Genomic DNA, 13,266 nt, shown 5'->3' on the forward strand with positions numbered 1-13,266 from the left:
ACTAAATTGAATGAGGACACGGAGTAGTTGTAACTTAATACATTTATAATATTATTGTAAACTTAAGATGTTCATCATCATTGCATTGATAGCTAATAAATTATACCGATTCGATTGAAAAAAACATAATTCTCGTGAAAAAAAATCTAGAAAAATCAAACAAAATTGATGAGTTTCTTCAAGATCACATTTATATCAGAAGTGACTACTTACCAATTATCACCAGTAGTGTTAAGTGGACATTAATAAAAAATCGTATACAAACTAACAAAGTTGGTCTTTCTTTAAAAAAATGAAATAAATCAAAATTTTACAGTCAAATAGCAAAAGAAAGGCCTAGTAGACAATGGATAAAATATATAACATGCGATTCAAAATAGTTCACATTCCCACAAAATAGTTCACATTTCTACAAGATACTTCTTGTGGAAATGCAGAGCTCTCCCATAGCTAACTTCCATCGCAGTCTCTCTGTCCCTGCCTACAGTTTTAAAGTCGTATTTGCTCACCTTGTTATTTTCGTCCCTTTTCGCTATGGTTACAGTAGCAATGAACTTGTAGTGATCTCCAGGATACGATTCGGTCATTCTTCTCAAACCAGGATACAATTCATTTATCACAGCTTTGGGATTCTTTGGTATATTCTCACTGAAAGCAATGTAGAAAGGTTTGAACCAAGGCCAAATAACCTCCCATACCCTCAATATATCCTCACCACAGTCCAGATATATTGCCCCTATCACAGACTCAGTCAGGTCACCGAGTAGTTTAGGAGCTTGCACCACCTTGCTTTCTAAGTTTAGAACTGGTATCCTATCAGGAGTGTCACTTTCAACTGAGTCCACAAACACTCGTTCCAAAGAGAGGTCATTACACCATTCATTCAACTGGTCATTCTCAAAGTTCATGAAGAAGCGAGCTAGGACATTGTAAAGTTCAACACTGTCGTAAAGTAAAGATCTGTGTAGCTCAAGTTTAGTGCATACCTTGGAGAGGGTAGTGTTACACACAAGAGAAGAGAGTAAATCAGTCATCTGACCCTGATCGTAATGTGGTTTTTGCTCGTATATATGGAATACCATCAACGCATCAAGCACCGCATCGCCAAGGAATTCAAGTCTTTGATAACATGTATCTATATCATTAAATGATGCATGGGTCAGTGCCTCCAACAGGTAAAATGGTTCTTTAAACTTGTAACCGATAGCTTTCTCTACATTTCTAAGGTTCTCACAACGAGATCGAGCTAACCTAACAGCAACTGGTGGTAAAGAGCTAATCTGAGAAGGAGGGGTTGGTTCATAGAGGTGGTCATTTAAAATCTCTGGATCAGCTCCGTTTTTAGCTTGGAATGTGGAAATTCTAATCCTGTCGAGGAGGTCAACACCCTTTCTGTATCCGTATTTTGCTACACATAGCCCCAGCAATGCTTCCATACTATCTGCAACATCTTTAGTTTCCAACCTTTGAAGATGTCCATCTGGGATAAGTTCACATAACTGAACTACAGCATCGTTATAACTGTTATCATCTGATTGATTCCCTAAGAACTCCTTCACCTCCACGCACATTCGAGCCTTCTTAAGACGACTTACTTCCCGCAGAACCTCTGCAGACAACTCTGTATCGGGAAGAAGATCAAGAGAATTGAGGGTCTCTTCTGAAGCTGATGAGACTACTTCTTCTGCCTCTTTCAGTTTATCTATTGTGTATGAAGACAGAAAACACGGGGGAATCCAGTGCTCCTTAGGATCTATTTTCTTGTTGAGAATGTAACGAGGCAGCTTTATCTCTTTACAAGATCTCACAGCTAAATTTTGATTTGAGATCATTTCAGACCGATACCTGCTGAGCCATCCTTCATGCTTATCAGGCATGGTCCGGTAGTAGAATAAAGTTGAGACAAACTTGAGGAACCTATCTCCTAAGAACTCCAGTCTTTCCAAGTTATAATCCTCTCCACATGACTTATGTGTTATGGGATGTAGTGTCTCCAGCCAATCGATGTCCCCTTTGTATTCGAGATCACGTCTCAACTTCGCCATAAGATTACTAGTCTCTTCACTAAAATAATCTTTACAGTGTGAAGCAAGTAAACTGATATTGTGATTATAGTTTCCATACACGGTGTCAGTTAGTTCTTTACTAAGGCAAAATGTTTCCATTCTCCATAAAATTGAAGGTAAACAAGTAGCCTGGCTCCACAAGGATGATGGAATGGGGTGAACCTTACATATCTCTCCAATTAACTGCATTGGAGGCCGGTTTGACTTTTTACTAGCATGGGGTGTCAAAAAAGCATAGTGTCTAGTAATATTCCTGCACTCCAATAGTTGCTTTGAAGGGTTTTGAAGTTTAATTCCATGTTTTTCAAGGTGGTATTGTTCATATGTTTGGGTTTCCAGACCGTCAGCACTTGTATTAGCACGACCCCTCATCTTATCTGCAGCAGTTAATTCTGATTTCTGGATCACTGCATACAGATATCCGGATATATCTTTGTTATTAGGATGCTCAGAATGGTTATAAGCAGGGAAGATCACAGAATCCAAACACTTATTTAAATCAGATGGCATGTTACCGAATATCCAGTGATTATGCTCGAAATCCCACTGTTTCTGAAGTTGAGTTATAAATCTGGAGTCGATGTCCAAGAAACAGGATTTATTATTAGATGAAGAAAATTGCAACCCCTTTGCCTTCGATCTCCAGCACAACGGAAGTATAAAGTAACTCTTGAAAATGGCGTCAGAGCATTGTCTGACATGGTTCATATCAAGAGCATGTGTAAACACAGCCTCTTGAAACCAATAGTATGTTTGCAGGAGATGGATGGGTACATCGATCTTTCTTTCAAATTGAATACAGACTGTTACAGAACCAAATCGGGGGTGAACGGTAAATAGCGGAAAATTAGGCAGCTCTGCCTTGCACAAAATACCATAACACGCCACTCGGTGATCTTTTCCTTTGACGAAATGCTCAGCAAAATCACTATCATGTGGTGTCAGCTCCAGTCGGATTGAGTACAGATAAAATAATCCAGATTCTTCCTTCAGATCTTTTCTCCAAAGAACAGTTGGTATTTTTAGTTTTTGATCCAGGGTCATTGAGCGACCATCCTCTGATGCAATCATCAAAGGGTTGGCCTCTTTGTGCCTAAACTGGGGCAACAAAGCATCTGTTAGTTCATTGGCTGAATACAAAGCTTCAAGGGTTTTCATGGCAGCTGACATTTTAGCAAGCTTTTTGTTGGCCAAACAGTCTCCTTCCACTGATAACTTAACGGGACACAATTTTGGAAGGGTAATTGTAGTTTTGAAACCACTATTCTCCTCAGTTGTAAAATCAGATGGCATTACATCAGTATACTCATCTTTTGGAAGTTGACTGCAATAAAAGTTAAGCCGCTGTATAGCTGAAGTTGCTGTTATTTTTGCTCCAGTTCCCTCAACCTCCAATGGTGGAATCAAAGTGTTATAGTCTAGTTCATCATCATCCTCTTCAGCAACTTCTCTTGGAGATAAGTCAGACGCATATTCTCTTAGAAGCATTTCAATATCATGAAAACTTTTTAGAAGCCCTTCCTTTTCATCAATTTCTGACTTCTTTAAGAAAAACGTAAATTTGGCAGGCCTTTGGCGGGCTCTTCCTCTAGATTGAACATATGCACGATATGTTTGAGGAAAGTCATATCTGATGACAACATTACAGGCTGGTATATCTAAACCTTCTTCAACTACACTTGTTGCTAACAGTATGTTACTTTTACCCTCTCTAAAATCAATAAGAGCTTGCTCTTGCTGCTTCTTTATTGATATTAACTCATCTATTTCAAAGGAAGACATCTTCAAGTCATCCTCTTCTTTTCCACCACTTCCTGTAGAACCACCAAGAACATAAGAGGCTTTCAGGTTAGCACAACCCCTGACTTCTCTCCGAAGCTTACACAAGTATTTGTACATTGCATCCACAACTCTACGCCTCTCTATGAATATAATGATTCTTGGAGGATCTGCATTTTCACCAGTGTCATATTGAAGCTTTAAAACATATTTTAAAAGCTCATAAAATTTTACTGACATTCGCACCTCTTGAGAATTATCAACTACACTTTGAGTAGTTGTTTTTAGATATTCAAGTTGCTTCAAAATGGTTTGACCCACTTTATAAGTCACACATTCAATAATAGTGCCATCATCTTCCTTTGAAGGTGCAATATTAGGACTTGCAAGATAGTTACCAATTTCTGCGATAAAGCCTCTGTCATCCTCCAATATAGCTCTGAGAGCATCAATGCCTACTTCAGTTATTATAACAGGAATAGCTGTTACAATTTTCTTGATATGGTTATAAGTCGATTGTTCAACTTCAGGAAGAGCCTTCACAGTATACCTGCTCATAGTATCCAACAAGTTTTCTGTGATGACCAATAACTCATTTGCATAATTTCCCTGGTCAAAAGAATAAATCACTGGATCAGGGAGTTTTACATCTTTGATTTGATTAACAAATTCTAATGGGGTCACAAGTCGTGATTGAAGCATTTTTTGGAGTTTCTCAATAGAAAGTCGTAATTCAGCCTTTCCACTAATTTTCTTTTTGTCTATCACTGATGCTGTTAGTCCCAGGACACGTCCATCTGGTTTTCTCGGATTCCAATAATCTCTCATGACAACAGCCATAGGATGATTTTCTTTGGCATGATGGCACTCATCTAAAACAAGAACATTGACCTGACTGGTCTTCAGAATTCCAGTTGAAAGCAAATTTTTGAAAATGTCTGTTGTCATGACTACAATCTGGTGCTGTTTGAATTCATAATACCAAGTTTTCTCATTCCATGTGTCAATTGTTTTGCTATGAGACCCACTGTACTCTCCAACTGAAACACCTGTATGTCGTTCTAATACTCTCTTTTGCTGAGACACTAGAGTGACTTGATTGACAAGGAAAAAGGTCCTTTTCCAATTTCTATCACCACAACTACACTTACGATCACCGCAACTTTTGTTCTCTTTGCAGGGCCCTTTCCAAGGATCTGTCATGACTTGGTGAATGTAATGTTTGATTAATAGTACAGCAACAAATGTTTTTCCAGAACCTGTTGGCATCATGACAATAGTGTTCTCTTTTTTAGCCCGATTGAGCATCTCAATCTGGTAATCACGGGGAATGAAATCAGGCTGCACATCATTTACCTTTTCATCTTTCTTGTCGCTCCATGGGAGAATGCAGCCATGATCTAGTTTTTGCAACATTCCTGAAATTTTATAATTCCATTACATATCTTATTTGCTGAAAAACATAGATAAAAAATACTGGGAAAATATATCATTAGGGAAACAACATTATGGAATTCATGAATTGTACATAGAGATGTTCTTCTATGTCAACGATTATGTTGATCATATAGGAGATACTCTAAAAGACCTTCATTGGCTACCTATCAGTTACAGAATTCAGTACACGTTATTACTCCTTGTGTCTTAACAAAACAAAATTGCATGTCATTGGACTCTTTTAAAGTGTATCTGAAAACGTTTCTTTTCAAACTTGCTCATAATATTGAATCTTGAATCTAAGTTTTTTAGTCTACTGCCTCTATCATTCTTAGCTTTTCCCTAAATTTTTCTACTGGAATGTGCATACACATTAACATGTTATTTAGTGTATCAGGTTCTAAAGGGTGAGGTAAAAATATCCAGCAACAAACAACTGAATCATCCCAAAAACAAATCTATTCAAAAAAAAATCATATCATAAAGTGATCACAGGAAGATTTATTGATACATACCACACTACGATTGACAATAAACCACCAGAAAACACTTCAAAAGTATCAAATAGGAATCATAGGAAGGTTTATTGATATATTATTACACACTGCACTAACAAAGAAAGATACACCCACCAACAAATCATCAGAACAAAACAATATAAAAGTTTAAATTATCATTATTTATTATTATGTTAACAAACTCATCAGTATGGAACAACAAGTGTTAGCTTAAAATCAAATCAAATCAAGAACGATTACATAAATAAAACAAAAGTTAATAAAATAAAAAATTAAAAAATAAATAAACATTATCACCATTTAAAAAAACAATCTCCATAATTCCTACATTATCAGACTTCAGAGCAGTCGACATTTCGCTGTCTTTCACTGCTAGAGAAAATGTAAGGGACAGTTTTCATGTGCGGAAATGATCATCATTGGTTTTGAGAATATTCTAAAGAAAATTTGAATTGATAAGAAAAAATGAATTGAACTTTCTCTAAAATTTGTTTCTCTAAAACTTCAATAGCAACAAAAAAAATCCATCACAAGCAAGAGCCACTTTGTTCTACTTACTGTGTCTCAGCTACTGTTTTTCCTTTGTTTCACTAATATGATAGTTGGATAATATCCGGTTGAAAGTGATAAGGACAAATGAAAAAGGAAGTTAGGAATGTAGGCAAATTTTCGGCGTCAACACCATAACATATTCAGGCTTAAATTATTTGTTATATAGTAGTGTTTAAAGTATCAATACTTATAACAAATAAGTTAAGCCTGAAAATGGTGTTGACGCAGAAAATTTACCTACATTCATAACTTCCTGTTTCATTTGTCTTTGTCTCTTTGAACCGGATATTATTGATTATCCAACTATCAGTGTTTCAATCATGAGACTAATAATTAACAGCAAACTACTCCAACGTTCGATCAATATGTTTTACTTTTATATTATAGTAGTTTGATTTTAAATTAATCTCTCATGTTAGTACATAAGCTACACTAGGTGTAGAGAATAAAATTTCTAAAACAATTTACCTAAAGCCACGAATGCAAATATTTTGGAGATCCAATAAAAATAAATCGGTTGCGATGAGTCTTGTACATTGTAGGACGATTCACTACTGGGCCTCCGATCTTGTCCATTGTTAACATATTAATCCGGCACGTGCTACTTCGCTCCACGATCGTAGCACTTGCATCGGGCTAATATTTTGAGGAGAAGTAAGCGGCACGCACTACTTCGAAGAAATTTCTAGACAAATATCATCCCTCAATACTGTGCCACGCTGCGCATCAAATAATGCTTTTCGTTGTAGCGCGATGCACTACTGAGCCGCGCGCGCATCCAATAATGCTTCTCGCAACCACGTATGCAGATCGGCGAGATGCGAAGGATTGACATCGTGAATCAATGCTTTTCGTAATTCAACCACTTCGTTAGATTGGCCCTAGATCATAGATGCACTTGCTCTATTTAGATCCCTTGCGCTTGCAGTGGCGCACGCCCGCCTCACTTGTGAAACAAGCGCGCCCGCAGCGGCGCGAAAGCACATGGTTAGGTGAATAGATGCACCATTTGCAAATTGAGCTGAGCAATTTTTAGCAGCGAAAGATTGACATCATTGTAATCAACAATGAGTCAAGCTATTAATGAGCAAATTAGAAATCGTCTTAGAAACAATTTCGCATTGCACTTTTTTTGCGATTATACATTTTAACTTTGGCGCGCACGCGCATACAAATTGTTTCCAGAGTCGTTATCAGCTTAGGAAAACATTGTCATACGTTGTATGACCCGCCGCGCACGAAGTGCGCGGCTCCCCCAGCCCCCTGTATCGTCGAAGACGATACTATAGTGAAGCGACAGTGGGGGTCACCACGTGATACAAGGAAAACAAGACGCTAAGTACTATTATTGTTGTAGCGTAATGTACTACCAACTACTGAGCTGCGCATCCATTAATGATTTTTGCAACATTCGTTTACCTGGGGACCCAGGCTATTATGTTCATAAAGATTTGGCGAAGTGACAGGTTGAGCGCCGCCCAGTAAAACATTCGTTAGATCGGTGAGATGCACTACTGAGCTGCGCCACGCTGAGCTGCGAAGGATTGACATCGTCAATTAAAACTATATCATTAATATTAAGTGCAGGTTGTAGGTTTATAACCTACCAAACCAAGACGCGCATCGAATTGGACTTGTCGACGGTTTTGATATTTGAAATCAATGAAACAATAAGTTTTCAATGAAACAATAAGTTTTATTTTACATTCCTTTAATCATAAATAAATAAAAGATTAAACCACGAATTAGTTAACTAGAAGTAAACTTGAGGAAATATTCTTTAGTGGTTGTAATTTGTATATTTAAAAAAAAACTTTAAATCTTAAAAACTTTTTTGTTAGTATTTTTATTATGGAAAGTGGTTGTAGCGCAATGCATTACTGGGCCGCGCGCGCGTCCAATAATGATTCTCGCAACCACATGCAGATCGGCGAGATGCAAAGGATTGACATTGTGAATCAAGCATTACCTGGGGACCTCAGGCTATTATGTTCATAAACAACCGCCGAATAGAGATTCGGTTGGAGGACTTCGCCGCTTCGACGTGTTAGATGACCTTTAGTTGACCAATAAAACCCGTATTTGTCGTATGTACAAAACCTGTAAAACAAAATACTTTATTACATAATAGAATAACTTTACCACCAAATTAAACCAATTCCAAATAAATACCTAATAACTAAACATTATAAATACTTACCGATTGGACGGTAGTGTGCTGCCAATGTTCCACTCCTCCCCAGTCCAATCGGTTATCCTTCTTTGCTTGTCATTGCTAGAAAAGGTAAACACGGTTAGAAGTATTCTGTCACGAAAGAGAGAGAAAGGTGTGAACAGTAATAACATTCCCCGGTTTTCCTTTTCCAGCAATGCTAGCCCCAATTTCTCTCAAGATTGCACTATTAAATTACACAAAAATACGCTCGAAGATCCCGTCTGAGCTACAGCTGTCCTCAGATTATCACCCGCAGTGACCTATCTGGACGAATCCATTAAATAATTAAAATACAGTCAACAACCCCGTTTGAGTTATAGCTGTCTTCAGATTATCACCCGCAGTGACCTATCTGGACGAATCCATTAGATAATTAAATACAGTCAACAACCCCGTTTGGGTTATAGCTGTCTTCAGATTATCACCCGCAGTGACCTATCTGGACGAATCCATTAAATAATTAAAATACAGTCAACAACCCCGTTTGAGTTATAGCTGTCTTCAGATTATCACCCGCAGTGACCTATCTGGACGAATCCATTAAATAATTAAATACAGTCAACAACCCCGTTTGGGTTATAGCTGTCTTCAGATTATCACCCGCAGTGACCTATCCGGACGAATCCATCAAATAATTAAATACGCTCAACAACCCTGTTGGAGCTACAGCTGTCTTCAGATTATCACCCGCAGTGACCTATCTGGACGAATCTATCAAACAATAAACTTGTACCCACAAATACGCTCAACAACCCTGTTGGAGCTACAGCTGTCTTCAGATTATCACCCGCAGTGACCTATCTGGACAAATCTACTAAACAATAAACTTGTACCCACAAATACGCTCAACAAACCCCGTTGGGCGTTGGAGCTGCAGCTGTCTTTAGATTATCACCCGCAGTGACCTATCAAGACGAAACTGCCGAATATTAAAATCGTCCCTGTATTTTCGCTCAACAACCCCGTTGGAGCAGATGTCTTCAGATTATCACCTTAAGTGACCTATCGAGACGAAACTGTTCAGAACTTATTACAGAGAAAAACATAACAAGTCATATTAAAATTTCTTCAAAACCCCGCTAAAATATAAATGCCACGCGCGCGCGCATTTTCAAATGCTAACACTATAAGTACTTTCTACACCTACGAGCTCAAAATTACTAGCAACACAGAAATTCCTTTGTTCTAAGAAAAACTCACCGAGAGGTTACAATATCTAGCTCAAAAACTAAAAGCGTCCCCATAAAACGAGTAAATAATTGAGATAAATACTAAAAGAACAACTCGGCAAAGTAGATTAGCTTCCTAAATTAGCTACAAACATATTATATACGCAAATATATTATTATGTTTACCTGGGACCACATTCTTTTGCAAATTAAAATGATATATACAAACTTAAAATAAAAAACTGACGAGACGAAATAATATATACTCCTGACATTGCTCAGCAATTAACTCGTAAAAAACGACTAAAACACGATTCTACGAATCATGGAACTGAATTTACATACTGAATATTACTCTTATTTCTTATAAACAGACATAATTGATCTTATAAAAAATATTCGACTCATTTCTATATTTATTATCATAGAATCCGACAATAAAATGCGATAAAAACTTATTGCCTTAAATAAAGACTGAGTACTGTCCTTCTTATACAGTTTGTCCAGTTCGGCAATGAGTTTAGCAACTCCATCTTCTGCTCCTAGCACCTTTAACGTCATGTTTATAGAAACCTCCTGTGGTCTACCTTTCATGTTCATAATCAGCTTACTAGCTTGCTGTTTCGTTGATGCTGCGGTGCCAAGCTGCCATATTAACACTTTCTTCTTCCATGTGCTGTTATCAGCGCTGTCGTCTAAAACTGGTATCTCACGAAGACTCATAGTTATAGTTCGACTAAAAAACTCTAAAACTGTCTCTCAAATTAGTCTCTAAATTAGTCTCTAAATTGTAGTCTAAATAACACACAAACAAAGTGCCACTGTCAGGTCGTTGCGTAGAACGTTTTCCGACTTCCTGCTATCACTGTTAGATGACCTTTAGTTGACCAATAAAACCCGTATTTGTCGTATGTACAAAACCTGTAAAACAAAATACTTTATTACATAATAGAATAACTTTACCACCAAATTAAACCAATTCCAAATAAATACCTAATAACTAAACATTATAAATACTTACCGATTGGACGGTAGTGTGCTGCCAACTCCTCCCCAGTCCAATCGGTTATCCTTCTTTGCTTGTCATTGCTAGAAAAGGTAAACACGGTTAGAAGTATTCTGTCACGAAAGAGAGAGAAAGGTGTGAACAGTAATAACACGACGCGCTGTGCAAACTAGCATTCTTGCAGAGCAGCGATCTCGATGTAATGGATTGACATCGTCAATCAAAGATTTGGCGGAATGACAGGCTGAGAGCGGCCCAGTAAAGTAGGCAATGCTGAGTGGCAGGAATGACGGACCAAAACGCTTGGGGCTAACAATGGCCCATTTACAAACCACTTCAGACATGGCAATGATGTCATTTATTCTTAATTCGTCTGAAACTGACCTTACTGCACTTTTAACATTCTATAAAAATCTTTTCTAAAATAGGTATAAAAATGCATAACACAAAACACACAAACAAAATGTTTATAATCCTTATATAATAAATTTCTATAGAACTTTTAAATTTCTATAAAAGTAATAAACCTATATATATATTAATTTTGCACCCAGAGAAAGATGTGATCACAGAGGTAGTTTCAATATTATGTTCATGACAAGGTATGGGGCTGCTGCAAGTTATACTTTGCTAAGATATTACCGCTTTTTCAAGCTTAAGTAATCCAGGCAAGGTCAATTTTAAAGTTTTTGAATTTTGTCGAACGCTGTTTAAGTCTAAGTTCCAGTCATTTGGTTCTCCTTCCTTTTGAGTGTGAGTGATGGTGATTCTTATAGATGATTTGAGGTGATTGGGCTTATAACAGGTGAATGTAGTTAGCATGAGATTTTGTCGTACTGTATTCCATATTTTCCCAGCTCTGTATATGTAGCTGTCTGATGGTTTAGGTGTGAGAATGAGTGTCTCTTTGCCAAGTCTGCCAGATGTTTCAAAGATGGAGTATAGTGATATAGGGGTTCTATATTTCAAGACCTTGAAGATGTCATTAATACAATGATAGAGGTACAGATTATGCACATTCATGATTTCATGAGTGTTGAAGAGGGGTTTTGTAGGCTCATTTCTGTAGAATTCGTTGCCCAGGATTTGCTCCCCGTAGGGTCTGCATCGCGCACTAGTTTTAAATTTATCCAAGTATGCTTCTTTATCTCCAAACATTATGCGATACTCGTAAATAAATATGTTTTACGAGTATCACCCGTTAAAGTGCAGGTTATCAGTTATATCTCCACCGAAAGCACATTTCCCAAATTCAAAATTGTGCACATTACTGTAAAGTGCAACTTTTTTTAAATTCATGAATCGAGATAGTGATTGATAGGGTTTTGTACGCTCATTTCTGTAGAATTCGTTGCCCAGGATTTGCTCCCCGTAGGGTCTGCATCGCGCACTAGTTTTAAATTTATCCAAGTATGCTTCTTTATCTCCAAACATTATGCGATACTCGTAAATAAATATATTTTACGAGTATCGCCCGTTAAAGTGCAGGTTATCAGTTATATCTCCACCAAAAGCACATTTCCCAAATTCAAAATTGTGCACATTACTGTAAAGTGCAACTTTTTTTAAATTCATGAATCGAGATAGTGATTGATAGGGTTTTGTACGCTCATTTCTGTAGAATTCGTTGCCCAGGATTTGCTCCCCGTGGGGTCTGCATCGCGCACTAGTTTTAAATTTATCCAAGTATGCTTCTTTATCTCCAAACATTATGCGATACTCGTAAATAAATATATTTTACGAGTATCGCCGGTTAAAGTGCAGGTTATCAGTTATATCTCCACCAAAAGCACATTTCCCAAATTCAAAATTGTGCACATTACTGTAAAGTGCAACTTTTTAAAAATTCATGAATCAAGATAGTGATTGACCATTGTTAATGATCTGGCCCGGCCCGTGCTCCTTCGTAGCACTTGCCATCGGGCCATTTCGAGAAGAAAGCAGCCATCGGGCCATTTCGAGAAGAAAGCGGCGCGCGCTACTTCGAAGAAATTTAGACGAGTAACATCCGTCAAGATAGTGATGATGAAAATATTAAAATAACTGGCTACAATTAGTGTTTTATTAAAAATAAATAGTAAAAATCAAAAATTTTAACTTCCAACAGACTATTAATTTTAAATACCCACTATATTAACAGATTACACCCCGCTAAAGTGTTATATAAAACATCAATAATTTATGTAAAATCCGGATTGGAATATTATTTATGAGTCGCATAGTTAAAATGTTTTCTTGGGTAAATTTTTATTGATCCCGTTTGGTATGAAAAAGAAAATTATTTGTTATATAATAATGTTAAAAGTACAGGGTGGGCCAAAAGTCAGTGGGCATACGTTGGCCTTAATAGCTCCGCTGTGTTTTATATTTGAGAGCTGTTGCTTTGCAGATGGCATACTGTAATTACTGGTTCGAGGATTTCGTCGTCAAAAATTGAAAATTCGAATATTATAGACCACGCCCATTCAATATTAAAACACCTATATTGTTTTCTCTGAACATGCTAAACGCCTATTTTTTTTTC

General features: G+C 37.2%; 2 protein-coding genes and 1 long non-coding RNA gene across 3 annotated transcripts in view; all 3 read right to left on the minus strand.

The window, feature by feature from the left end:
• Positions 1–13,266, minus strand: part of LOC134811551 (serine/threonine-protein phosphatase 4 catalytic subunit) — a 39,305-nt gene that overhangs the window by 6,952 nt on the left and 19,087 nt on the right. The gene's annotated exons all lie outside the window — the stretch shown is intronic.
• LOC134811546 (endoribonuclease Dicer-like) lies at positions 32–5,265 on the minus strand. The gene has a single exon (XM_063818482.1). It carries the CDS (start codon positions 5,259–5,261, stop codon positions 402–404), a length of 4,860 nt encoding a protein of 1,619 aa, XP_063674552.1. The 5' UTR covers positions 5,262–5,265; the 3' UTR covers positions 32–401.
• On the minus strand, positions 8,434–9,971 carry LOC134811396 (uncharacterized). The gene is made up of 2 exons (XR_010159801.1): positions 9,570–9,971; positions 8,434–9,364 (listed from the first exon to the last, which is right to left on the minus strand). It is a non-coding gene; the product is annotated as an uncharacterized LOC134811396 (long non-coding RNA).

The sequence above is a fragment of the Bolinopsis microptera genome, chromosome 2 (genome assembly GCF_026151205.1).
Source record: "Bolinopsis microptera isolate Bmic1 chromosome 2, MBARI_Bmic_1.0, whole genome shotgun sequence".
Lineage (NCBI taxonomy): Eukaryota > Metazoa > Ctenophora > Tentaculata > Lobata > Bolinopsidae > Bolinopsis > Bolinopsis microptera.